The 25,482-nt window shown below is 45.9% G+C and overlaps 1 protein-coding gene across 2 annotated transcripts in view; it reads left to right on the top strand.

Annotated features, from left to right (window-relative positions):
- The window catches only part of TLE1 (TLE family member 1, transcriptional corepressor), an 87,155-nt gene extending 62,747 nt beyond the window's left edge, over positions 1 to 24,408 (top strand). For both annotated transcript variants that reach the window (XM_032427432.1, XM_032427431.1), the window contains exons 13-20: positions 329 to 519; positions 1,893 to 1,969; positions 15,189 to 15,438; positions 17,351 to 17,598; positions 20,971 to 21,118; positions 22,549 to 22,699; positions 23,606 to 23,682; positions 23,829 to 24,408. In XM_032427432.1, coding sequence (XP_032283323.1) covers positions 329 to 519; positions 1,893 to 1,969; positions 15,189 to 15,438; positions 17,351 to 17,598; positions 20,971 to 21,118; positions 22,549 to 22,699; positions 23,606 to 23,682; positions 23,829 to 23,936 — 1,250 coding nt within the window. In that variant the 3' untranslated portion in view covers positions 23,937 to 24,408. The remainder of the gene's footprint in view (positions 1 to 328; positions 520 to 1,892; positions 1,970 to 15,188; positions 15,439 to 17,350; positions 17,599 to 20,970; positions 21,119 to 22,548; positions 22,700 to 23,605; positions 23,683 to 23,828) is intronic.
- The last annotated feature ends 1,074 nt before the right edge of the window (positions 24,409 to 25,482 follow it).

Raw genomic sequence — 25,482 nt, 5'->3', positions numbered from 1 at the left:
TAAGTCAGGTAAACAGGTAGTGAGTGCCCTGTGCCTTGGTTTGCCTTCTGTGAATTGGGTACAGTACTGCTGTTTAATTTTAATTGCCCAGTTTCCCAGTGCTGCCAAGCCAAGGATGAAGTGTGTGGGCAGTGCTTCTCCTGGGGTCCATTCTCCCCTGGAGATGAATTCGGCTGAGTTGGTGGTGATGAAACCAACCCCCCCCACACACACACACACCTCACCCAAGCCTTCCTCCTTGCCCTCGCCCCTCATGAATGGCGCTAGAAGTGACTCTGGAACTGACGTTCAGGCTGAGTCACATCACACGTCTTGTGCTTCCTTTCAGCCGCCGGCCTGAGGACGCCGCTGGCGGTGCCCGGCCCGTACCCCGCCCCGTTTGGGATGGTGCCCCACGCCGGCATGAATGGCGAGCTTACCAGCCCCGGCGCCGCCTACGCCAGCCTGCACAACATGTCCCCGCAGATGAGCGCGGCCGCCGCCGCCGCCGCTGTGGTGGCCTACGGGCGCTCCCCGATGGTAGGTGCTGCCGGCGGGCCAGGGCCGGGACCCCCGCCCACGCCTGCGAACAGAGCCCCAGTGTCCCTGAGCCTGCCCGCTGCCATCAGCATGCCGCTGCATTAAGTTAGGGCGCAGCGCTTCTGGGTTTGCTGTTTTTGTGGATGAAACAAGGCAGTGTTTAGGAGCTACTTTGGCGGTTCAGGGGACATCTGGTTTTCTCCCCCCAAGTAGATTTTTTTTTGGAAGGCAGTAGAATGACTCAAGTAGCTCACAGAAGCCTTTTCATTCATTTTCTTGAGGGTTTTTATTTTCCCCTCTTTAATTCTTAGGAAAAACTATTTGAGAAGCTGTAATGTTTTCTTTCCGTGTCTGTATTATCCTTTAAACCCAACAATGTGACTCAGGTGTAAGCAGTGATCTGAAGGCAACAACGAGAAAACAGAGGTGACTGAACCCTGGGGCAGCTTGCCCATCTTCTTGCCCAGCCTTTTATGACTATGTAAATAGCCTCATTTTTGACCGGAAAGGTACAAAACTATGCAAAGGGCAAAATCGACTGTAATCCTCAGTTGCACCCGGGAAAGGAAACAGATGATAACCTGTATTAAATAGAAGTCCCTATATATTTCTCTTGGCTTTTTAGAATACGTCATGTTCAGTTTTCTCCTCTCCCCTCTTCAGATGGCATGACCTCCAATAGTTTGGGCTGATAGTGAAGTTTGTGGGTTTTTTCCCCTCATGTCGCACTAGTAAGAAAGGCTGTGCATTGGGGACAAGATAGTTTAAAGCAAAGTGGGCAGCTAAGGGACTAGATAACCTTCATTAGGGCATGAATGTTTAAGCAGTAACTTAGGCCAGTGGTATGAAACTGGGGGCGATTTTGTCCCCCTAGGGACATCTGGTAATCTGTGGAGACACTTTTGATTATCAGAAGTGAAGAATGCTATTGGTACGTAGAGTGTAGAAGCCAGGGATGGTGCTAAATATCCCAAGACAGCCCCAAACAACTGTCTGGCTCAAAACATTGATAGTGGCAAGGTCAAGAAATCCTGACTCAGACAACATACTGCTCTCTGTACTTGCTTGGGCAAGGCAGGACATCCTAAGTCCACAGAAAGTATTTACTGTGGGAAGCTGGTTCTCGATGTACAAATAGACCACACTCCAGCCAACCTCCCCAGAAAGAAGCATGGCCTGTCGTATTTACAGGTGGTTATATTACTTCTTGCATTGTAATTTTTTTTTTTTTTTTGAAAAATGTTAGCACATGTTACTGTTCCTGTTTATGTTGCGTTGGAGATGTAGGAATTTCTAGTGAAAAGTCTTTATAGATGTTCACAAAGTGCCTACTCTGCATAAACTGAGTCTTCAATGTCTTTTTTTGTTTCCAGGTTGGATTTGATCCTCCCCCTCACATGCGAGTACCTACCATCCCTCCAAACCTGGCAGGAATCCCTGGGGGGAAACCGTAAGTGCCTCTGACTCCTCAGTTTTGTTTTAAAGGCAGTTACTTAGTCATGGCTATTAGCAGACTAGAATTCCAAAGGGAACACAGGCTTGGACGTTTCCAAGGAGATTTCTAGTGTCTTTTCCTGAGGAGCGTTAGCACTTTCTATAAATAGGCACCTTGTAGGTGTCATGCCTCTGTCTTCTCACTATGGGTGATCTCATGCATTTAGTTATTTCTGGAGAGAAGCTGTTGTAGACGGGGGCCAGGAGGGAGGCAAGAACCGGGGGTGGTTGGCCCTCCTTGCTTGACCCCTCTTCAGAAAGCTGCTCTGCTCTGCCTTTGGTCAGAGGGTAGCTGCTGGAGGTTTTCAACAGGACTGTGCTGTGGGCAGTAGTAAGCTGTCACCAACTGTTGAGATCTCCGAAATTTGAAACATGTCATCTCTCTACCTGGCTCAGTGCTACCTTTTCCTTATTTTGGTGGAAACTAGAGTTGTATGAAGGGTAGTTGTGGCGTCTGTTGGATCCCAGCGTTGGAGGTTGGAACTTCCCTGCCCACCCCTCCCCAACCCCCAATAAAGTTTGGTGTGTGCTTGACTCGGAGAAGTCCAAGATTACAAAACTCAGAGTGGCTTTGTGGGAAAGCATGAAAGATGGATTAAAGGGGCAAAAGAGCATTCAGAATTGAAAAACCCCGTTGGTTATTCTTCCGGGGTCACTGAAAATCACTTGCTTCCCATATGTTAGTAATTAGAAATGAGATTTTGAAGAATTTCTGAAGTGCTTAATTTCCATACAAAGCAAAATTGAAATATGGTGGGGGGGGGGGGGTCTGTCTTACTTCCCAACATGTACTCTGCTCTTCTGTAGGGCCTTTTACAATTTTGATTTTTCCAAATAGGGGTATGTGTCATAGGCCTTCAGTTTATTTTCCTTATACTCTCTGCCTTTGTGTGGTTGCTCTCAGCTTTCATTTATGTGTCTGCTGCATGTTGCATATTACATTATTTTGAGTGGTCCATTCAACTACCTGGTCACCTTTGTGTGATTTGAATCAGAGCCTTTCTTCAAATAAACCAGCAGCATGAGGAAAAATGGAATCCTTACTCCATCACCTGCTTTTTGGAAAGCAGATTGCCACGGCTCTACTTTACATGCATTATAATATCTATTTCATGGTAATTTGATTCATGATGAGACGAGACTTTTTCTATACTAAGAACTGGTAGAGAGATGTTAAGAACTTACAGTGACATCTAGGCCCAGGGAAGAGCAGGATTAGGGGGTGGGACAGTGTTGTAAATGTTTTCTTACCTTGTAGCTCTCTTCTGATTGAATAACCTTGAACTGCTATGTTGTTTATTTTCTTGGGTCTGCCCCTCTGCATCCAGCCTGGGATGCCCCCGGGCCCTTAGTGGGTATTTCTTATCCGTGGTCTCTGGCAACGTAGCTGTCGTGTGTCCTACAGACTGGTGAGTGGATAAAGGACAAATGAGTAATGTGATGAGAGGCAATAATTAATAGTAACTGATGAATCTTCAGGGAAATAATAAGCAAATAATGCCAAGTTCAACTGACCATTATGGAAAGCCAGTTTCTTTTTTTTTTTTTTTTTAAAGATTTTATTTATTTATTTGAAAGAGAGAATGAGATAGAGAGAGAGAGCATGAGGGGGGAGGGTCAGAGGGAGAAGCAGACTCCCTGCTGACAGCAGGGAGCCTGATGCGGGACTCGATCCTGGGACTCCAGGATCATGACCTGAGCCGAAGGCAGTCGTTTAACCAACTGAGCCACACAGGCACCCCTAGGGAAAGCCAGTTTTAAGAGTCGGAGGTGTGGGGGTATGTCTGGCTGCCAAGACCCCACCCTAAATGGGACGTGAGGCAGGTGGGGTGGGGTGGGACGAGCTATGAGCTATTGTGATGGTCTTGAAGGTACAGAGGACCATTAATCAGACCTAGCTCCTTACAGTTTGTGTGTGTGTGTGTGTGTGTGTGTGTGTGTGTGTGTGTGAATAATGCAATTAGACACAAAGTTGAAGCCTTCTCTGAATGATAGTACTGGTGTCATGCTTATTAGAGCCAAAATATTCATGCCTTTGGCTTTGAGCACCTTGGATTTCTTTGTGTTCACATCTATGTTAAGCTAGGGTACGACATGCTCAGGGTCAACGACAGTGGGCACGGCAGCAGAGCTGTGAGAGTCACGTATGAGGGTGAGTCTCTGGATCAGAGTGGTCACTGCCCTCCAAAACAGTGAAAATATATTCTTTAGGATTCTCTTTTAAGTTTGAGGGGAGCCACGTTATGTGAGGAAGATCGAGTTAATATCAGAGGGGAAAAATGGAGTTCACCATTGTCTCTGGGATCTGGGCTATACATCCTATTCCTTTGTTTTAATCCATTAATTAGTATTAGAGGGCTTCCTGTCCTCATTGTTGAGTAAAGTAATACTCCCTGAGGCAGTGCTTCTCAAAGCTTCTATGACGACCAGTTTTTTCCCACATGACCAAGATTGGTACGCTTGTAACAGACAAATACAGATGAATAGGGGAAGAAAGATACACAGTATAAGTCCCAGTTATTGTGTTTCTTTTGTGTTTTTTTTTAAGATTTTATTTATTTGAGAGAGAGAGAGAGGGAGAGCACCAGCAAGAGGAGGGGCAGAGGGAAAAGCAGGCTCCCCACTGAGCAGGGAACCTGACTGGGGGCTCCATCCCAGGATCCTGGGCTCAGGAGCCGAAGGCAGACGCTTACCCGACTGAGCCACCCAGGCGCCCCAGTCCCAGTTTTTTATTACAAGAGTCAGCTGTCATGAGTGGACTCTGTCGAGTTGCTGTATAACCGTTTTCAACACTTCCTATCCCTGAGTGAGCTGATCTCACTCAGGTAGCAAATGTTTGCCGACCACACTTCGAACAGCTTTGGTCTGAGGCACCTAAGAGAAATGGTGACAAACCAACATGGCCAGGGTCAGGGTGAGTGAGGTGTGGTAAAGGTTTGTGAGTGTCATCCTCTGACAAATACCAATCGAAATAATATTTGGGTCGGGCGATGGATGGTTACTCTTGGACATTTGTGCGAGAACTGTGTCAGGCTTTGTGCCAGGTGCTGGGCAGACTCCAGGAAAGAGAATGTTCATCTTCCCCGCCTTTGGAGGGCCTGCTGATGTGGAAACATGAGAGGGACAAATGCTGCAGTATGTTTGTGAGGCGCCCTGAAGGCAGAGCAGTGGGGGCTAGGCAGACATGTAGAGTGATGATGATTAGGATGGGAAGGGCTTCCTCGGGGTGAGGAGGATACACTGAAAGCTAAGCATGCGCAGGAGGAACACGCCCACAGAGCAGAGAGGGCAGAAAAGGTGGACCATTGTAGGTAGAGGGGACAGCCTGCCACATGGTCCCAGCACATGGGAGCTTGAGGGATTCCTGTGCCAATGGATGAGTTCCTTCCGAGCGGCAGAGCCAGGAGAGCTCCAGTGGGGCTGGAGGGACCTTGAGAGTGCCTCTCGTGTGAAGGCTCATCTGTGGTTCAGGTCTCCCGTGATCGCCTCGCCAGTGGCTGTGTGCTTCTGCCCACGCGTGTCTGGTAACCAGGCCTTGCTGGTGGTTCCTTGAATGAGCCACTTTCCCTGGCTGTGGGAAAACTGTTCCAGCCCTCGAGCTGAGATCTGTCTCCCTGGAACCTTTACCCATCGATCCTGGTTCTTTCCTACCCCTTGAGACCACACAGCGCACCACTCATCCATCACCCTCATGGCAGCTCTTCAGATACTTGGAGACCACCATCTTGCCACGAGGCTTCTCTTCTGTCTGAATATGTCCGTTGCTTCAGCCCTATCTTGTGGGATGCGATTTCAGGTTCCCGCACCATCTGCGCACTAAAATCTAACAGTCACCTCCCTCTTGTCCTCTCCCACTGATTTAATTGAAACCTGCTGCATAGGCCTAAGGGACCCTATTGGAAGCTCACAGCCTAGTGATGGAGAGACCACATTAATCAAATAATCACAAAACTGAATGCATAATTGTAATTGAGAGAAGAGCTATGACCGAGAGAAACGCTATTCTGTAAAAGCATGTGGCAGGCTTCAAGGAAGAAGTGTTTCTGAGCTGTTTTAATCCCATAGGGGAGGAGGAAGGAGCATATGCAAAGGCCCTGTGGCCTTACATTGTTGGTTTTTGTGTTGTTTTGTTTTTATCAAAGTAGAATAGAACAAGGTGACTCCTGTTGCCACTATTTTGTACTTGTTGTTGGTGTTAAAATGATGTAGGAACTCAGTAGGGTTTCCCAACCAACCTGGTCATTTTCCTTGTCTCCTTCACCCCCACACCTGTCTCTCCTGACCTCTCTATCTTTGTTAAAGGCATCATCCTCATTCTCTCTGACATCTGGGCGCAAACTTTAGCCTGTGATTCTTCCTTGTTGAAGTGACGTTTCACTGGTCTTCTTCATTGTTGAAATCTCACTTAATTCCTACTGACTTTTGTCAGTAAGATCCTAGATAAGTTTTCCCCTTTATAAAGTGCTTACCTGATTAGGTTCCTTTCTTGCTCAGAGATCTTCAGCAGTTGCACATAAACTGGTGATGGGGCATTCAAGGCCCCTCTAGCACTTTTACCCCCACCTGCTATTCTACCTCATGTCATGTGTTCTTTGCATCTTGTGCATGGGCCGAAAGAGAGAACCTTCCATTCTCTGAGAGCCTTTCCTCCTCCTAGCTGGAGCAATGTCCCTTTTTGCCAGTCTTACCTCTTTCTGTGGAAAAGCTTTCTGTCCTTCAAAGACCATTTCTGTTGCCACCTTATCAACACGAAGCCTTCACTGATGCCTTGTGAAATGTGATCCCTCTCCAGGAACACCTTGTAACATCTTGTTACCCCTTGCACGCCTTGGCCTTGAGTGACCGTCATGTACCCATGTCAGATCTCTACCTGCTTCTTCCCTACGAGAACTGAAGCTTTGAAGTCCCTCTGTCCCCTTGAGCACAAATATCCCGTAAACAAATATTTGGTGCATTGAGTACGTGGGAAATGAGTCCGGGATTGTGTAAGACTGTGACTCATCCTTTCTAAAAGAGATTCACATTTTGCATTTTAGAGTTCAGCACTGCTGATTTATAAGAGGTAACCCTGACTGTTTTCAAGCCCTCGAGGGGAGATTTAATTGGTATTGTTTGGTCAGCTTCACTTGAACTCACTTTTAGTTTTAGGAAATGTGTTCCCCTGAGTCTTGTGGAGATCCCTGGTAAGAGAAATTCTGGTTTAGTTAGGTCAACATCTCTTTGCTGTGCCTCACACCGCCCTCCCCCCAAAACGGCATTTTGGCCCCGAAGGACCGCTTTCCTCCCCGTCCATGCTTGGAGGCTGTGCCCTACCTGCCTCGTGTGGTGGCACCTAGAGGTCAGTAATAACTCAGACTAATAATAGTTTGGCTTAAGATCCAGCTTCGTTCCAGGTTCCTTCACCCTGTATTTTAACGCTAGACGTGTAATTGAGAAATCTTACACCCACTCGTTTAGTGTTTAAATAAATCTTTAAAGTACCTTTTTGGAGTTGGAGCCTAAAGAGAAAAGAAAATCTTAACTACATGTGGGGTAAAATTGCTTCCTAGGAAAACATGTTTTGCAGCAGTGAAGAGAGGCCATCCCGGCTTCCAGCCGAGGAGACATTTCCATGGCCAGCCCTTGCCCCCATCCCCCACCCCATTTTCCAGTCCTGATCTTGCTTCTGATTCCTCTGTTGACCATGTTTAGAATTCACAGCTGGCTTATTTAGTGGATTTGGAAATTAATTTGGCCCTCTTTTCACTGGTTATGATATTTGGGTGTTTTTTTGGTCTATTAAACACCAAAAGTAACATGCTTGTTTTATGCCTCATTATCACATTTGGGTTTGGGTTTAATTTCCATTTTTCTATTCTTTGATCTTCTGGGAATGTGTAGCTAATTTCTTGAGATTATATTGAAATGGAAGGCCCTTTATTTTTTTTTTTTTGAAGATTTTATTTTATTTATTTGAGAGAGAGAGTGAGAGAGAGAGAGCACAAGAGGGGGTAGGGTCAGAGGGAGAAGCAGACTCCCTGCTGAGCAGGGAGCCCGATGCAGGACTAGATCCCGGGATTCTGGGATCATGACCTGAGCTGAAGGCAGTCGCTTAACCAACTGAACCACCCAGGCGCCTGGAAGGCCCTTTATTTTGATGTGAGTTATGTGTAGCTACTAGAGAGCTGACCTCCCTGCACATCTCTCTCTCCCTCTTCCCCTTCTCAGAAATGCCTTTCAGTTTATCAGGTGTAAGTATGCTTTGTTTCTTTCTTGCTCACATGATTCTGGGTTGCCTGTAGTGATTGGTTCCTTTGCTAGAATTTTCGAATTGAGCTTTGAAAGGGCTGTATTTTAAACTTTTCTTTGTCTTACTTTTCATCCAAGAATCAAAGAATCGGTTTGATTCTTTGTCCTGCATGGGAGCCTTGTTTTTACCCAGCACATTTACATGTTTTCAAACATTTATTTTTTTTTTTTAAAAGATTTTATTTATTTATGAGAGAGAGAGCACGAGCCAGGGGAGAGGGAGAGGCAGATTTCCTGGTGAGCAGAGAGCCTGATGCAGGACTTTATCCCAGAACCCCAGATCATGACCTGACCCAAAGGTGGACACTTGACCGACTGAGCCACCCAGGCTCCCCACAGGTTTTCAAACATTTAGTTGGTAGAGGAAGTAGGGCCTAGAATTCAAAGTCATAAACGTTAACTTTGCTAGAGAACCTCCTAGATTATCAACTAGACCATCTCCCATTTCCTTTTTCATCTTTTTCATGTCCATTTTAAGAGGTTTTGCATTTGCCTTTTCAAAAAAAATGGGAATAGTCCTACATTAAGGTCATAAATAAGGAAACAAACACAGAGTCTCCCATCTTAATGCTTTAAGTTCTCACCTTGTAATTTAATTGTTACTAAAGCCCTCTATTCCTGTAGATATGCTATCTTCCAAATAGGATAGGAATTGTGCCCTCATCTGCATATTTGCTGTTTGGAAGGATCCTGGGATGCCAAACTAGAAAAATCCTGTGTTTTATAGATGTTATGGGTTAGATATGCAGACCTTACGAAATGTTAAAGGTAAAGCTTGTTATATCGGCAGTGAAGGAGATTTTACCATAAATAGATGAATCATATTCCCGAGGACCTATTTTCTTTTCCTGAAATCTTAGAATAATATGGCTCTGATTTCCTTATGACCTCACATCCCAGTCCCCCCGCCACCACCTTCATTATTCTAGTTCTTGAGGCTAAGAGTATCCTCCACAGTCGTAAATTACATTATTCTCATATACTTTAGGATGACCCAGATGCCCCAAGCCCTCCAAGCCTCCAGGGCCAGGACTCTATAATGAAGTGCCCTGATGACATTGACAAGAAGATTTCTCTTGTGTAGGCTACCTGTCGCCATCTTGATGGGCACGTGTTTTCCCTCTCAAGGCAATAATGTCCAAGTTAGTGCCAATGTGAAGCTAGGGTGAAGATTAAGAGCTCTCCTTTTCTGGCGGGCCTGCCCGGGATGCCCTGAACTTGAATCCTGGCCCTTCCACTTACTAGCCCAGTGGGCCAGTGACCCTGTCCTGTACTATTGCTTCTCATCTCCAGATAATAAGGAATAGTGAGCTACCTCCTGACGCAAGAACCAGAGGTTGAATCTATGTTGTGTGTCATGCTTTTCTGTAAGTACCTTCCCACGCAACTTCATTTACACCACACCTCCTCAGTCATGTTTAGTGGGTAAGTTTTCTCAGGGCATGTTGTAAATATAGGGAAGTGAGGCACAAGTAAGTTACCTATGGCCCCCACATCTTATTAGTGACTAGCTGAACCTCTAATCTGTGTCTCCTCACTTTTTTTTTTTTTTTTTTTTTTTAACTCTGTGGTATGCTTTTCAGCTGCCAGGCGCAGGATCACACTTTTGCCTGTGACCTGTGGCAGCTTCTGGAAGGGTCCTGCATCCACTGGGCTCTGCTGACTTGGGGAAGGGCCATGGATTTCACTCCATCACTGTGGTTGCTTTCATTGCCTTTTGTTTCGGTCCAAATCGGCTCTCTAGGGACCGCATTCCCCCCTCGGGAATGTTGATACCGTCTCTTAGTGACATTTGGTAGGACGACTGGAAATTTCTGGGGGAAAGTTGGCTGGTATAACCCAGGTGGCTAGAGGACCCTCCACTTTCTTGTAGCTTACTCTCCTTGCCAGAGCAACCTTTCATGCCTCAACTTCTAAGCGAGTAGGGTAGCAATGAATGACTTGGGGTGTTGAGATCCAGCAGTATGCTGGCTGGAGAAGTCAGGCCACCTGTCCCTGAAGAACTCTGCAGTTGGAAAAACAACGAACGAGAAGTGTAAACACGTGTGGCAGTCCACAGTGTGGTACGTGCCATAGCCGAGATTTATAGGAAGAGACAGGACCCTGGAAAAGAATCCTCCTGCCTGGGAAGGTTGTGGCAGACTGAGGAGGAGAGCAAGTGACGAGCACTTAGGAGGGAGGCGGCGCTATTCTAGGCCAGAGGGAACAGTTTTTGTACAACTTGGAGACGTGACAGGGTGCGGTATTTTAGGGGACTGGCCCGTTGTCCCACGTGGCAGGGAGTTCCGGATACAGGACGGTCACATGAACTGAGGCCCAGCCACAATACATTGTGAAGGACTTGGCGAGCCCCAAAGAGCGCGTGATTGGATTTTTGATACTTGTTCCGACAGCCGGAGCTTCCCGGTTGAGAATGCCAAGTCCACAGGCGGCGGGGTCTTGGCCGTGGCCATGATCTCTGGGGGCCGTGGTTCTTCATCACCGTTTACTGGATCCCGCTGCTGCCATTCCTGTCTATTTCCAGCAAACCAACGACTCTGTAAACACCTGTTTTCCTTTGGCCGCAGAACACAGCATAGTTTTATTAACAGCAGAGCTAGGAAAAAAACAACCTGCTTCTCCAAAGCGCGGTCTTGTTTTCCAGCTTGCTGCTGTCCCCGAGAGGCTTCTTGGTGGGGACTCCTTCCTTTGAGTTTCTTCCCCTCTGCCGTGTGCCCAATAAAGGAAGCGGCCTCAGCTCTGAAAGAGTTTGACTTCATTCAGTTTTTTACATCTGTGCTATCCAGGGGGCTTTATTCTTTTCAGTTCTCCAACCAGATTTCGGAATTAGATCCTGATCAGCAGGTGCTTGTGCAGAAAGCTGGGTTGGGGCAGGGGCTCAGTTCTCTGAGGCTTTCTTGGGTGCAGGTGGGTGGCCCCAGCAGTGTGGCCCCTAACGAGGGCACCAGGAGCTCATTCTTTCTGCCTCACAGTGTGCCACAGTCCTGGCTACGTGTCCTCTTCTCCTCTTTGTCAAGGGCTGTCTCTCCACTCTTGCCCTTCAGGATCTATGGATTTCCTTTGCCTCGTCATTGCCATGTGCTTTCCTGACTCCCACCCCGCACCTTCCTCCCTTTCTGCATTCCTGGTCCTCACTCTCACCCACTGGTTGATAAAAGAGCCCTTGATTGAGCATACCCTCACTGTCCTCTTTTAAAGTCATGGGTGTTTGATACCGATGCTCCCTTTCTCTGAGGGCCCTGCCGGTGTGGAGCACGGTGTTCAATGTTTAATGGTTTTGCAGCTCTTCTCACCCTTAGAGCAACCCCTGCATCCCTTATACTTGGTTGTATTTCTGTCTTGTGGATCAGGAGCAGACACGTTACAGGCTACAAGTAGTGAGGCCGGGAAGGATGGCCACAGTTAGGCCAGCGAGCCGGGCATCTCCCATACATTTAACACACGAGTCTGGGCTCTTGACTTAGCTGTGGACCTGGTCCGCTTGATCATCAGTCAGGAGCCCTCTCGACTTTTTCTTGAACAAACAAATAAATCTCAGCTTTTAGAATTGAGATAGACATACAGAAAAGTGCATGAATGGTGTGTGTATAGCTAAGTGACTTTGCACCAAGAGTACTGAAGACGCCCTTCTTGTGTCCTCTCCAGTAGCTGAGGGGAACCCCCACTCTGGGTTAACATCACAGATGAATTCTGCCTGTGTTTGAAATTCTATAAATCCAGTCCTTCCATATGCATTCTTTGGTGGCTGGCCTCTTTCTGAATTCAGGCTTGGGAGATATTTATAAATCCTCACTATGTGTTTATAAATTCTCCTTCCTGGTTGATTTTGCTTTTCCTGGCTCTTCAATAAGTAGAGAATCTAAGTTTCCTTCTGGGATGTCTTTAATGTCGTCATGATACGCCATCAGCGTGGCCTTTTCTCATCGATATGCTTGTGTCTTGTGTTCCTGTGGGTGAATAATTCCAGACTCTCGTCTGCTCCCCTGATTTTTCCTTCCAGTTGATCTCTCTTTGAGACCCATCAGCCCTTTGTGTCGTTCTGGTTTGTTCATTTGATTAGGCTCTCCAGCACCGCGGGCGGCACCAGCTTCCTGTGAGGCCCCCTGTGACTGATGTATTAACATCCCTGTGCATTTCCCCGGGGACCCAGAAATGTTCCCAGCTTCTGGCAGCAGTTCACTGCTCTGTGAATCAATTTTAAATTGCCTCAGTATGATGATCACAGACCTCCTGTGTGGTTTAAAGAAGAAGACACCTGGGAGAGAGGTGGGTGTCTTCCAGAAAAGGAGCATACAGCTCTCTTGCTACACTTTGTGCATCTGTTTTAATCTGGAACATTGAACTCAGTAACAAGAGGGTTTCCAATTGAAGCAAGGTAAAATTTTCTTCCCCTAAAAATCCAGAATTGCTAAAAGGGTACCTGATGGAGAGTTTGCCTGCCTGGAGGTGCCCACCTTGATTTATGGCAGACAAAGAAACAGACCTTCACGTGTGCCATTATTCTCTTAAAGAAAGCTTTAAGAGGCAAGTTCTCCCCCTGTGTCAACCACTATTCTAACCAAATACGTTCCGTTTGATTGTTTCATGAAACACTCTGGTCATTTCTCCAGCTTTATCTAGTTCATTGTTTGTCATTTTCAGACCCAGCTTAGGGGGTCACATAATTGCTACTGGACCCGATACCTGGGTCACATAATTGCTCCTGGACCTTGAAGAATTCTTCTAGAACGTGAATAGAGTTAAACTCCAGCTCTTGTGGTCCCATCTTCAAGGGCAGTACAATGCTACTTGATCCCAACTCTGAATATCCCATAATAAATGGCATAGGTTCAATGCGCATGTATTAAAATATCAATGTGGGTTTGATATGTTAACTAAGGACACCAAAGGATACTGTTGGATAAAAAAATAAGGGATTTAGTGGCTTGTTTTGATGTAAGGGCTTTGAGCTATAGTTGTTTTGTATATTAATTTTCTAGTACATTCTGTAGGGTTCCCATTATGTGTGCTCAATGATTCAAATTAAGAGTAATGTTAAGGATTTGGTCCAGCTAGCCATGTAGTATTAGTTATTGGAACCAGTTTGTCAGGAAATAACATATTTCTAAGATCGTGTCATTTGGTTGGGAGAAAGGGAAGTTCTTTCTCAAGCCTTCATGTATTTGGTATTTCGCTTTCATAGAGTGAAAACGACAGCATATATTTTCTTCTCAAGCTTAGGGAAGTATGTAGGTTTTATGTGCGAGCAGGTTGGAAACCTGATAACCCTGTATCGGTTTTCAATTTTGTGCATGCTAAGTTATTTTACAAAATTTGAGTTAGCATTAAAATGAAAATTTGAGTTCTGTGTTAATACCCATGGTCTTTAGATCTGTAAAGGGACTGCAAGGTGCCAGTGACAAGTTCCATAAAGGGCCCAGACTTACCCAGTGGGTCACGGACAGGAGGAAACTCTACATACTTCATTTGTTATGTATGCAGACCTATAGAGAAGGCTTCATGTTGAACTTCTAGAATGCCTAGTGATGGCTTCAGATAGGAAGAAAGTGAAAGCAGTGGTCTTCAAAGTGCGTAATTCCATCCGTTTGGATGTTGGGGGTGGATATTAGCATTTCTGCATCTTCTACCCTCTAAAGTATCTTTTCTTCTGTGCATGTTTTATAATGCCTGTGATATATTAGTGCTTGGATTTTAAGTCATTAGATCTTAAAGCGTACAATATGCTTTAAGATTTTGGGGTGGAAACAAGAATGTCCTAGAATTAGGTTTGTTCGTATTGAACACGGGAGGAAAACAATAGCTTGAAGTAACATAAAAGTTTATTTCTCTCTCCCATAAAAAGATACCGGCTGTCAGCAGGGCTCTGCATCCTGTGTTTGTGTTCCACTTCCTTCAGCAGTTGATTTCCATCTTCAGAGTCAGCTTGTGGCCCCCAAGGGCTGGTGGAGCTCGCGTCACCTTGCTCATAGTTAAGGCACTAGGAAGGAGTAAGAAAAGAGGGCAGGCAGGAACCCTGATGCTCCTCCCCTTTTAAAATTCCTTTTCTTTTAATTAATAAACTTTACTTTTTAGAGCAGTTCTAGGTTCGTAGCAAAATCGAGCCAAAGGTACAGAGAGCTTCCCGGGGCCCCTTCCTTTGAGGTCATGAGCTTGATGCCACCCAGCAGTGCATGTATGTTGAGCCACGTACATCTCAGTGGTGGGAACGTGGCGAAGCGAAGAGTAGCTTTGCTGCCTTAGATAAAACTGGGGTTCATGGCCAAAGGAGACAGGGAGATTGTCGAGGAGAAAACTTGAAATCTATCATCAAGCTATTTGATGTAAGAGAATCTTTTATTATTTTCTCTTGATTATGCGAAAGAGAGTAAATTCAAGCCTGAAACTGGTGCATTGAGAAAACTGTTTTTGTTTGTCAGTGTTGAAATATACTGTTTACTGTGTGAAATTATTACGAGTTCTTAAGGGCTTCATCTGCAGCATAAAAAATAATCATTTAAAATTATGCTAAGAAATCATACAATTATACAAGGTACATGGAAGGAGGTATTTTATGTTAATTTGGAAGCATAGTTAGCATTTTATATGGGATTGGAAGGAATGCTTTATGGAATGGTTAGCCACAATTGAAAAATCGTTAAATACTTAAAAAATATAGTTCAATATACCTGTCTTTTGGTATACCCTAGGCTTCCGTTATTATGTATTTTAAATTTGCTCCTTCGGTAAATACTTCAGTTTCTATTGATCTCAAGAAAATCCTAAGGAGAATCGTTCCCTTCTTTGTCTTCCTTATAGATGCTGCTGAGCTAATGACCAGCTGCTTTATGATAAATGTTTTCTCTGTCTCCTCTCCTGTCTTTCTCTCCAACCATCCCCCTCTCCAAAAGTGCATACTCCTTCCACGTTACTGCAGACGGTCAGATGCAGCCTGTCCCTTTCCCCCCCGACGCCCTCATCGGACCTGGAATCCCCCGGCACGCGCGCCAGATCAACACCCTGAACCACGGGGAGGTGGTGTGCGCCGTGACCATCAGCAACCCCACGAGACACGTGTACACGGGCGGGAAGGGCTGCGTCAAGGTCTGGGACATCAGCCACCCCGGCAACAAGAGCCCCGTTTCTCAGCTCGACTGTCTGGTGAGCGAACAGGAACTGGCGCACGAGGGTAATGTCTCCCTGGAGACTCAATAAGGAAATGGCTGTTTGGGCCTGGGTTTTATTCCCATTATGAGGAAATGGAAGCCCTTTCTGTTTCCTGTGTTAGCTAGTTAGCTCCCCCACCCCTCTCCCTGAAATGTGAACGTTTCATTTGTTGCTCTTTCGGCGGTTAAATCCCAGAGTTGATGGATTTCTTTTAAAAAACATTGTACAGTAGTTTACAGAAGCTGTCCTTGTTTTAATGTGTATTCAAAAGGGGGTTTCCCATTTAATGAATGAAAGCACAGCGAGGCCTGGACTCTGAGCCCTGCAATCCACCCAACTTTTAATTTCCCTGCGGCCTTCGGATAAATATTGAATAGTAAACATTTGATAATGTGGCATAAAAAAGCATTCTGAACAGGGTCTGTGTTTTCAGGGAGACATGGGAGGGCTGGCTGGGTTTTATTACCTGAACTTCAGGAAAGGTTAATAGATCACACTGCAAAAAAACGGGGGGTGGCCGCCTGCGAAACGGGAATGGTGAGAACGCTTTCCCGGAGTACCCTAATCCGCCTGCTCCCAGAGTAGAATACCGTTTTGCATTTTTCAGGATCATAGCACATGTTGGGACATGTTCCGATCTCTATAAACTGTGACCCCAGAGTTTATAGCCCACATACCACTGGCCTGACGCAGAATCAGGGCCACACTGCCTCTGATACGGGGCCTACCTACGCTTTGCCGCGGCCGGTGGTGCGGTTTACCCACCGCCTGCCCAGCCGTTGCTGAGGATTCGGGAGCCAGAGGTTTAAAAAAAAGAACAGTGGTGTTTTTGAGATACAAAAGCCTTTTTTTTGAGGAGTTATTGATTTACTTTTTAATCACATAACTTTAAAAGATCTCCATTAATGAAATTTCAATTTAGGCCGACATTCTGTAATAGTAGGAGTATTTTGTGACACTCATCACCTTTTTTGAGATTTATGTGCTTAAAGTTTTTTCTTATCTTTGAATAATAGGCCATGGTCAAAGCATAGCGAGAACTTCAGTTCTGTCTATTTGGGTTGAAGGATAGCAGTTATTTCTTTCAGGGAAGGGAGGGTCATTTTAGGTCCCACCTTCCTTTTTTTTTTTTTTTTTTTTCTCTTTTTCTTTTTCAGAGGTAGGGGCAGAGGGAGAGGGAGAGAGAGCATCTTCAGCAGGCTCCACACCCAGCACGGGGCCCACGACCCGTGATCATGACCTGAGCCGAAATCAAGAGTTGGATGCTTAACTGACTGAGCCACCCAAGCGCCCCCCCACCTTCCTTTTTTAATATGTGCTGGTTTCGATAGAGAGATGACCTCTTTTATCAATTTCTTTGGACTGAGAGGGTTGAATACGGCAGCAACCGTATCACCCCTTGAGAAAGCAGCTCTGTTAAAGTCCTAATAAGGAGCCACGTGGCTAATGAAGAGTCAGCACAAGCCTTAGATAGAGATTTAAGAGTAATGAAAACCAGAAGGTAGGCAGCAGGTCTCTGCTATCCAAATAGTAAATAAGGGCGGGTGATGAGGTCAGAGATTTATAAACTAGCTTTGAAAAGTGGTTTCTTCACAGAGAAGTACGTGCACACCTACCTTACATCCGCTGATCATTTCAGTTCTTTCTACTCAGCAGGAAACTGGACGTCAGGAAAAGTTCTATTTAGTGTTTGCACATGCCTGAGCGAGCCTCGGAGTTTGTTTTGTTGACTGTTTCAAAGGGGACAGTTACAATTGGAACCCAGTCTTTGCTACAGAACTCTTGCTTTGCAGGTGTCCACGAAATACCACTTTTTCAAGTCAAAAACCAAGATAGCAGTTAGAGAGCATGGTATTGTTACTGCTTGGTCATGCATCATAGCAATTGAATTACGTTTATTTCACAGAACAGGGATAACTACATCCGTTCCTGCAAATTGCTCCCTGACGGTTGCACCCTCATCGTGGGAGGGGAGGCCAGTACTCTGTCCATCTGGGACCTGGCGGCTCCCACCCCGCGCATCAAGGCAGAGCTGACGTCCTCGGCCCCCGCGTGCTACGCCCTGGCCATCAGCCCCGACTCCAAGGTCTGCTTCTCGTGCTGCAGTGACGGTAACATCGCCGTCTGGGACCTGCACAACCAGACGCTGGTGAGGTGAGCAGCTGTGGTTTTCTAGGGTGGGGGTTCCGTCCTTGGGTACCTGGGCCTGAAGACCTCCTGCTTCTGGGCCTGCACCCAGGCTCTCAGCCCGTGTGAAGAGCCTCCTGTGCGCCAGGCTTGGAGCTCTAGGCATCGGGAGTGTGAAGACAAAACTGTGACCCTGCCCCTCTGGGGGGCTCATAGCCTTGCTGCTGTGCTCGGTGTCCCCCACACTTTCCTTTTATCTCCCCAACATCCCCATTCTTCAGCCACTTACAGATGCCAGACTTGTTCAAAATATATTCCTGACATATACATACCATGGATTACCTGGCGGTACGGAGGGTCCTTAATACTAGGTGCTTTTGGCTTTGGCTAGAACCTTGTTTGCGTAAACAGGAGCCAAGTGATAAAGGATAACAGAAAATCAACAAAAGGACATTAGAAGAGGAGATTCCAGGGGCGCCTGGGTGGCTCAGTCAGTTAAGCGTCTGCCTTCGGCTCAGATCATGATCTCAGGGTCCTGGGATCGAGCTCCGCATCGGGCTCCCTGCTCAGCGGGGAGCCTACTTCTCCCTCTCCCTCTGCTGCTCCCCCTGCTTGTGAGCACGTGCTCTCTCTGTCAAATAAATAAATAAATATATATTTTTTAAAAGGAGATTCCATGAACTTTGCCCACAAAATGGTTTTAAAGTATGCATGTTTCTCAATTACTAAATCAGTGCTGTCCAGGGGTCATTCCACCCTAGGAATGAGCCCGGCTTCCTGCAATCTGTTCTCTTAACTGCAGTGACAGCTGCAGTCCTGCCACCTCTGTGTCTGTCCTTGGCTCTAGCCAGTGCCTTCCCTCTGCTGAAGTCAAGAGTCCACACCAGAGATGTTACAGAAAAGTCTTTATAAAGGGAAGCACTAGTTAAACATCCCAGCGAAACCTGATGTGTGTTCCGCTTTTTCATTCCGTTTTCTTTGCTCAGAAACGCTCTTCATGGGGTGCCTGGGTGGCTCAGCCGGTTAAGCGTCTGCCTTCAGCTCAGGTCATGATCCCAGGGTCCTGGGATCAAGCCCCGCATCGGGCTCCTTGCTCGGCGGGGAGCCTGCTTCTCCCTCTCCCACTCCCCCTGCTTGTGCTCTCTCTCTCTGTCAAATAAATAAATAACATCTTTAAAAAAAAAAAAACAAAACAAAAAAAAACGCTCTTCATTTATGGTGTGGTGTTAGGCTGGTGGATGATTTAGCAGGGCTCCTTTGATGCTTTGGGTCCATGTGCCAGAGCGAATGGATGGACTTTCGAAGTCATTATAGCAGCTTCGTCTCCCTCCAAGCCACCCCCGTAGGAATCCAGTCAGTGTCACTGAGCCCTGCTCTGTCCCTGTGTGTGGCTGATGCCGTGACCATTATTTTTCTCTTGTCATGTGCTGGGCAGCTCAGAATGAGCACAATGGACACACGTAGCTGGAGCTGACAGCCCCTTCAGACTTTTAGCCTGGCCAGTGTTTGCTGTTTTTTTCTTTTCTTCTTTTTTGAAAAAAATCTGAATAAATAACACTTTTAAAATTTTAATGCTAAGGGCTTTTCAAATATTAATCCATTTAATCCTTATAACGTCTGCACTGCTATTACCCTGATTTTATAGGTGAGGAAACTGAGGCACAGAAAGGTTAAGTCTGCCTGCCTGGCTCACACAGTCGGGTGTGGGGGAGATGTGATGGGGCGCAGGCATGCTGTTCTCATGTCTGTGCTCCGAACCCCTGCTCTGTGCCTGTCCCCGGGAGTAAACAGCTGCTGGATATAATGGGGTAGTGCTTTATGAATGTCTTGCTCACTTTGGGTTGGCCACATGTGGCTGACGGCTACTCTGTGTGAGAGGGTGGCATGGGGTCTGCTCAGTATCAGTATTTACTGAGACCCCGCATGGTCTAAACCTATCTTCTGGGAGCCTAAGAGTAGCGCTGAGATTCGTGGACAGAGGGATGGAACATCCACCAGGCGCCTGAAGTCCACCCAGAAAGGCATTTGTAGTCAAGGAGTAAAGTATTTCATGAGTTCTAGAGAAGGCAGGGGTGAAATGCCCAGAGGTCATTGGGTTTCCAGAGCAGTTTGAGGGAAGGAATAGCAGAACTTTCAAAAGATGAACCTGGGACTTCAGTAGTCCTGCATGACCTATGGGGAGTCTTGGAGGAAAGTGGGGCTGGTTGGGGTACGTGTGCCTGGGATGGGGTGGGGATGGTTGGGTACGTGCAGGAGAGAGGACTAAGGTGGACATTCAGAATAGCTTTTGGAGGAACAGTCTTTGAAGTGATAGTTCTTGTCTCAGAATTCATGGCAAGTGGTGCTTTTGTCTTGTCTTCCACGCTCTTTAAATTCTAAGCTCAGTTTAAAAGTTTGGAGTTCTGCGGGAACAATAAGGTGAGGGGGACCTAGAGGAAGGACAGACGTAGAAACTTTGGGTGTTGAAATTCTCAAGCCACTCTAATGAATCCCTCCTGGTTCACCATAGTGACTGGGCCTGTTCTGGTCACATCCCTGCTGGCTCCCTCTTGGCATGGAAAACCAGGTCCGGATCCACAAATCACCAGCCCTGTGGTGGCTCACCTTGGCCTCTCCCTCAGCAAACCCCCCACCTTTGGCCTGGCAGAGCATCGGCACTCTGCAAATCCCTGTTGGTTGATTGGTTTTGGTAGTGTTTTTTGACTGAAGCACAAGAGTTCCCTTTAAGAGAACAACCTTATGCTCAGCTTCAAGGCAGGGTCCCCGCTGAGGTGCCCATGGGTCAGCCTCAGCAATTAGCTTTGTCTCATGCTGGCCCCTGAGTCAGGAGGCCAGCATGACCCTTTGTCTCTGGGAGTCCAGATTTCCTAATGTAGGGCTCTTTCTAATACAGAAAGCAAGGTTGAGTAAATATGTGAGCTCATGCTTTGTTGCCATGAAGGGTATCGCTGTGTGGATTCACTCATGGAAAAGTAAGTGCTTCTGGACCCTGAGCTCGTAATGTCGTGATGCAGGCCTACATCTTTCTTTACAGAATATACTCGGGATTCTGTGTGTTTGTCCTCCCCCCCAGCCCCTTCAACACTCAAACGCTTTTCCAGACCTGGGAGGAATTTTCCCTTCCAGACGGATTTGTAAGGAGAGCTATAAGAGCGTATTTTACTGCTCCCGTGTGATGACCTAAAATGGCATTCCACGTCTTTAGCACTTGGACCTCGAAAAAAGAAAAGGAAAATCTGCAGGTGCTGTTCCCTCCTCGGGGGAAGGTTAGTGTGATCTTGCACATCAGCAGACACTGAAGAGATGACACACGCACACCGAGTCCAAAGCTAACAACACAACAGTGTTTACCTTGAGCTTGGGCAGGAAATCATTATTCAATCTGGTTTGTTTTATCAGGCAATTCCAGGGCCACACAGACGGGGCCAGCTGTATTGACATTTCTAACGACGGCACCAAGCTCTGGACGGGCGGCCTGGACAACACGGTCAGGTCCTGGGACCTGCGCGAGGGGCGGCAGCTGCAGCAGCACGACTTTACCTCCCAGGTGACGGGCTCCCCGCTCCCTGCCCCCGGCAATCTCTGACGTGGTCTGCGTGTGGCATCCTTCTCCCTCCTTCACACCCCACCTTAGTAAGAACAAGCAGATAGACCAGCCTTGACTATGAGACGCTGATTTAAAACAAACAAAAACAACCCCCACAGACAGACAGACAGACAGTGTCCCTGAAATGCTTAGAGTGGTTTCTAAAACCCTATCGGTGAAGACCTGTTAGTTTTATTTATGTATGAGTTCATTGAAGGAACTTATTCAGTGAAGAGCCTACAGTTTGACCTGTTGGAACATATTCCCACCATCCAACGTGGGGTGAGAGATGATTATTTGATTCACATATAAAGAGAGCTTGAAAAATAGGCAGGGTTATCACGAGGAGTCGAGAAAAAAATCACAACAGCTCTGAAAGTTAATTCATTTCCCTTGCATTAGGGGGCTTAAAAAAATGCAGTGCTGTCTCCGTGGATGCCCATTTTATTATTCATCCCTGGGAAAATGGACTCGTGGCTGACTAGATTGATGGAGGTTTGAAATGATATGAAATGGCAACTTTGTGGATTGTGGAGATGAGTTAGATGTCGAGTGTCTGAACCTAGACTTGTTTTGGGGAAAGATGGTGCCATTTTAAGTGTCTTCTGTGGGTGGAATTGTTCTTTTGATCATTACTTGCATACAGCTATGCATATTACTCAATTTCATGTCCTGTTAATCTTTTGTGGAGTTTCTTAGAGTCTTCCTCATTCCAGCCCTTTTCCCAGTATAAGCTAGGGTACTGTTTTTGGTCTGCCTTTTTTTTTAAAAAAACTTTTTAATGGAAAATTTCAAATATACATGGGTGCAGAGAATGCCCTAGCATATATGGAAGTACAGAGAAGTGTCCAGTAAACCCACTTGCCCATCACTGAGCTTTACAGTTGCGAACCCATGACCTGTCTCCTGTATCATCCCTGCCCCCAAACACTGGATCGTTTTAAAGTAAATTGTATCATTTCATCCACAAGCATCCCAGTTAAGTATCTGCAAAAGACAAGGACCACATTAGAACATACTTACACACAGATGTCATTATTATTAAGAATAATTTCTTGGGGGCACAGTTGGTAGAGCATGCGGCTCTTGATTCCGGGGTCATGAATTCAAGCCCCACATTGTGGGTAGAGATGACTTAAATATGTAAAATTAAAAAAAAAATAACTTCATCACATGTGATGTACGTATTCCAAGCTTTCTGATTGTTTTCATAAAGATGTTTAACCCTTGGCTGGTCTGCGTTGGGTCTCTTGTCCTGTGGACTACACTGCAGTCTGGGGTTTGCTGATTACATCCCCCTCTCCTTGCTGTTTTACCCCCATTTCTGGTTGCCATTTCACTTCTCGGTTTATTGGGCAAAATCACTAGCGAGCCTGTTCTGCTTCCTACAGATCTTCTCCCTTGGATACTGCCCAACTGGGGAGTGGCTGGCCGTGGGCATGGAGAGTAGCAATGTGGAAGTTCTTCACGTAAATAAGCCTGACAAGTACCAGCTGCATCTCCACGAGAGCTGCGTGCTGTCCCTAAAATTTGCTTATTGTGGTGAGTTGAGCTGAAAGGAAACTGGAGGACGCCAATGGCCTCAATGGAAAATACTTCTTAAAAAAAACAGTAGAGATCATGTCTGGAAAAAATGTTCTCTGAGCAACTGGATGCAATAATTCTATTGTCTTAATATGTTCCTCAGAGCATAGTGATGTCCGTTTCAGCCTGTTTTCCTAATGTGGGAAAAGTCAGCAGGGGATGTAGTTGCCTAATACAAGGTTTTGACACAGATTTTTTTTTTTTTTTTTCTTAAGCAGGGAAGTCTGGGGCAGAGGTGGAGGGCAATTAGTTACCACTCTGAAAGGGGGCAGGATTTATAGAAGCCTGGGGCAGCCACGTTGGAAGTTCTTACAGGCTGAGCAGCATAGGGAACTAGGATCAGAGAAGGGCACACTCAGCTTGCCCCGCACTGTTACATACTCTGCGGTGAAGATGAAGAGGGAAGAAGTTCACGTGGGGTCAAATACTTGTTCTCGAGATGGGTGGAGGGATGAGTAGCTGTTAGTCACTGAGCCCATTCTATCTGGCATTTTACTTAAGTTCATCATTTAATCCTCCCCAGTCCCAATTTCGTCATGAGGAAATGGACTAAAAGGACAGCAGCTTTATCGAGTCAGTATTTGAGGACCCACTGTGTGCTGGGTGTGATGCTGTCCCAAGTGTATCCGGTGGCTCGTGGGGCTGACACGGTCCCTGCTGCTGCTGAGACAAAACCCAAGACCATAGATGGCTCACAGTGGAGCCCTGATTTAAAGCCTGCTCTCTCTCCTCCCGTCCTAGGCCAAGCCCTTGGACATGATAGTTCATGATTAGAAATGCTCTGAGTTTGTTGAAGTCCAGGTTGCTAATAGTATAGGAGGAATTTTAATCGTGTTCACCTCCGTGTTCCTTTGCTAACTCTAGGTAAGTGGTTTGTAAGTACTGGCAAAGACAACCTCCTCAATGCTTGGCGGACCCCCTACGGAGCTAGTATATTCCAGGTAAGTAAGTCAGTGCTCCTTACCCAGAATGACCGTTTGATCAGGGCGTTCTCCATGACTCCGGCAGTGAAGGCACCTCGGGGAGGCTCAGGGCCCCTGAGCAGCTCTGTTCACATTAAACCTGCTCCCACTGTTTTCTCTTCCAGTCCAAAGAGTCCTCGTCCGTGCTGAGCTGTGACATCTCTGTGGATGATAAGTACATAGTCACTGGCTCAGGGGACAAGAAGGCTACAGTCTACGAAGTCATCTACTGAAAACATGATGTGGTTTAACTTTTAGAGTTGAATCGGGCCAAAATGTTTTGAATTTGTAGAAATAGAAAAGTTGTAACTTTAAAAGGAGAAAAAAAAAAAAAAAACCACGAAAACCTGTTTCCAAACCTTGACACAAAACTACTTTGAGTCTACAAAGAGGAGGCGACGAATCCATCAGCTGAAGGTCACCCATCTACCTAGACCAAACGGAGCACCAAGGCAGAGTGGACAGAGGGGCCAAGGGGAGTAGGCAGAGCCTCTTCTTTCCTGTCTGTGTGATCTGCCGAGATTACCTTCCTGTTCCTTGCAGTTCTCCTCACCTTCTGTGCTTGGTAGAGCAGTGGTGTCTCCAATGAACTTGTTTCCTGGTTTTGCATCTTGTGAAATGTTTTTTTGTATTTTTGTTGAAGGTTAAACATTTGTATAAATTGTAAATATATTTGGTTTATTACAGTAAAGGCTTTAGTACCAATAAGTGGTTTTCCTTTTCCTTCTTTGTTGTTTTTAATCAAAGCTTTGGGATCACTCATGTGTGTTTTAGAAGCAAAGTCCACACATGTGCAGAGGAAGTTTAAGCATGCACTTTTGAATTTGCAAATAGATTCAGTCGTGGGCTCGCACTGCACTAGCACCTAATCAACACTTCTGAGTTACTGGGAACTCAGGACCAGAAATAGTCAGTACTTGAAGGTTTACTCATGACACTTTTATTTGGGAAGCTAAAATAACTTCATCAAGATTCGTGTTTTTTTAAAAATACTCTTGTGATTGGAGGTCACAAATTAAAGCTCTGCTTTTTCTTGGTGATTCCCTGGGAGACAGAATATCCTCTTCTCTGGGAGAGTCCAGCATCTTCAGATCTTTTATTGTCTCCCTTGGCAAGCTTCACATCTCAAGACATGTGGGTGACTTGTGTTCAGTGTTAAGATTGATGATGTTCACAAAGCTGTGGAATTCATTAACCTGTAAAGGAAAGGTGGGATGCCAACTGGTTTTGTCTCGGTAATACTTACTTAATCTATTATATGGGTTGACCTGAGCCAGTCACACCCAGCACTGAGCCCCATTTTTCTCATTAAGGCTTTCCCTGCAGCTTCTAGCCATTGCAATCTCTCATTAGTCTGGTCTTCCTCTTGGTGGACAAGCTTTTATTAATTTGATTAGATGAAACCTGTAACCCTGGGCTTTTAATAAGTTGACGATGCATGTTTCCTCCCGAGAAGGCTATATGGCTCATATCTTCGTATACCTATTATTTACTGTTATACTTTAGAAAAGAATGGTTAATATTTTTAAACCACATTTCCTGGCTATTTAAAAATAGCACCTAAGGAAGTTTTAGTGTTCTTGTTTTCTTAGGATCCAGCAAGTTGTTGGCAGTTTGTCTTAATATTTTTCATTTGTTATCCAGACCTACTTGTTTTTATACATTTAACATTATTTTGTTTGCTTTTTGCCAAAATAATATTTGTTTATGCAGAGAGTTTGTTAAATATTTTCTCTTCTCATGAAGTGAATGGCAGAGCCCTAATTACTAAGGCTGATT

The sequence above is a fragment of the Phoca vitulina genome, unplaced genomic scaffold (genome assembly GCF_004348235.1).
Source record: "Phoca vitulina isolate PV1807 unplaced genomic scaffold, GSC_HSeal_1.0 scaffold37, whole genome shotgun sequence".
In the NCBI taxonomy this organism is placed as follows: domain Eukaryota; kingdom Metazoa; phylum Chordata; class Mammalia; order Carnivora; family Phocidae; genus Phoca; species Phoca vitulina.
Note: the sequence above shows the minus strand (reverse complement) of the source record. Positions and strands in the feature narration are given on the sequence as shown.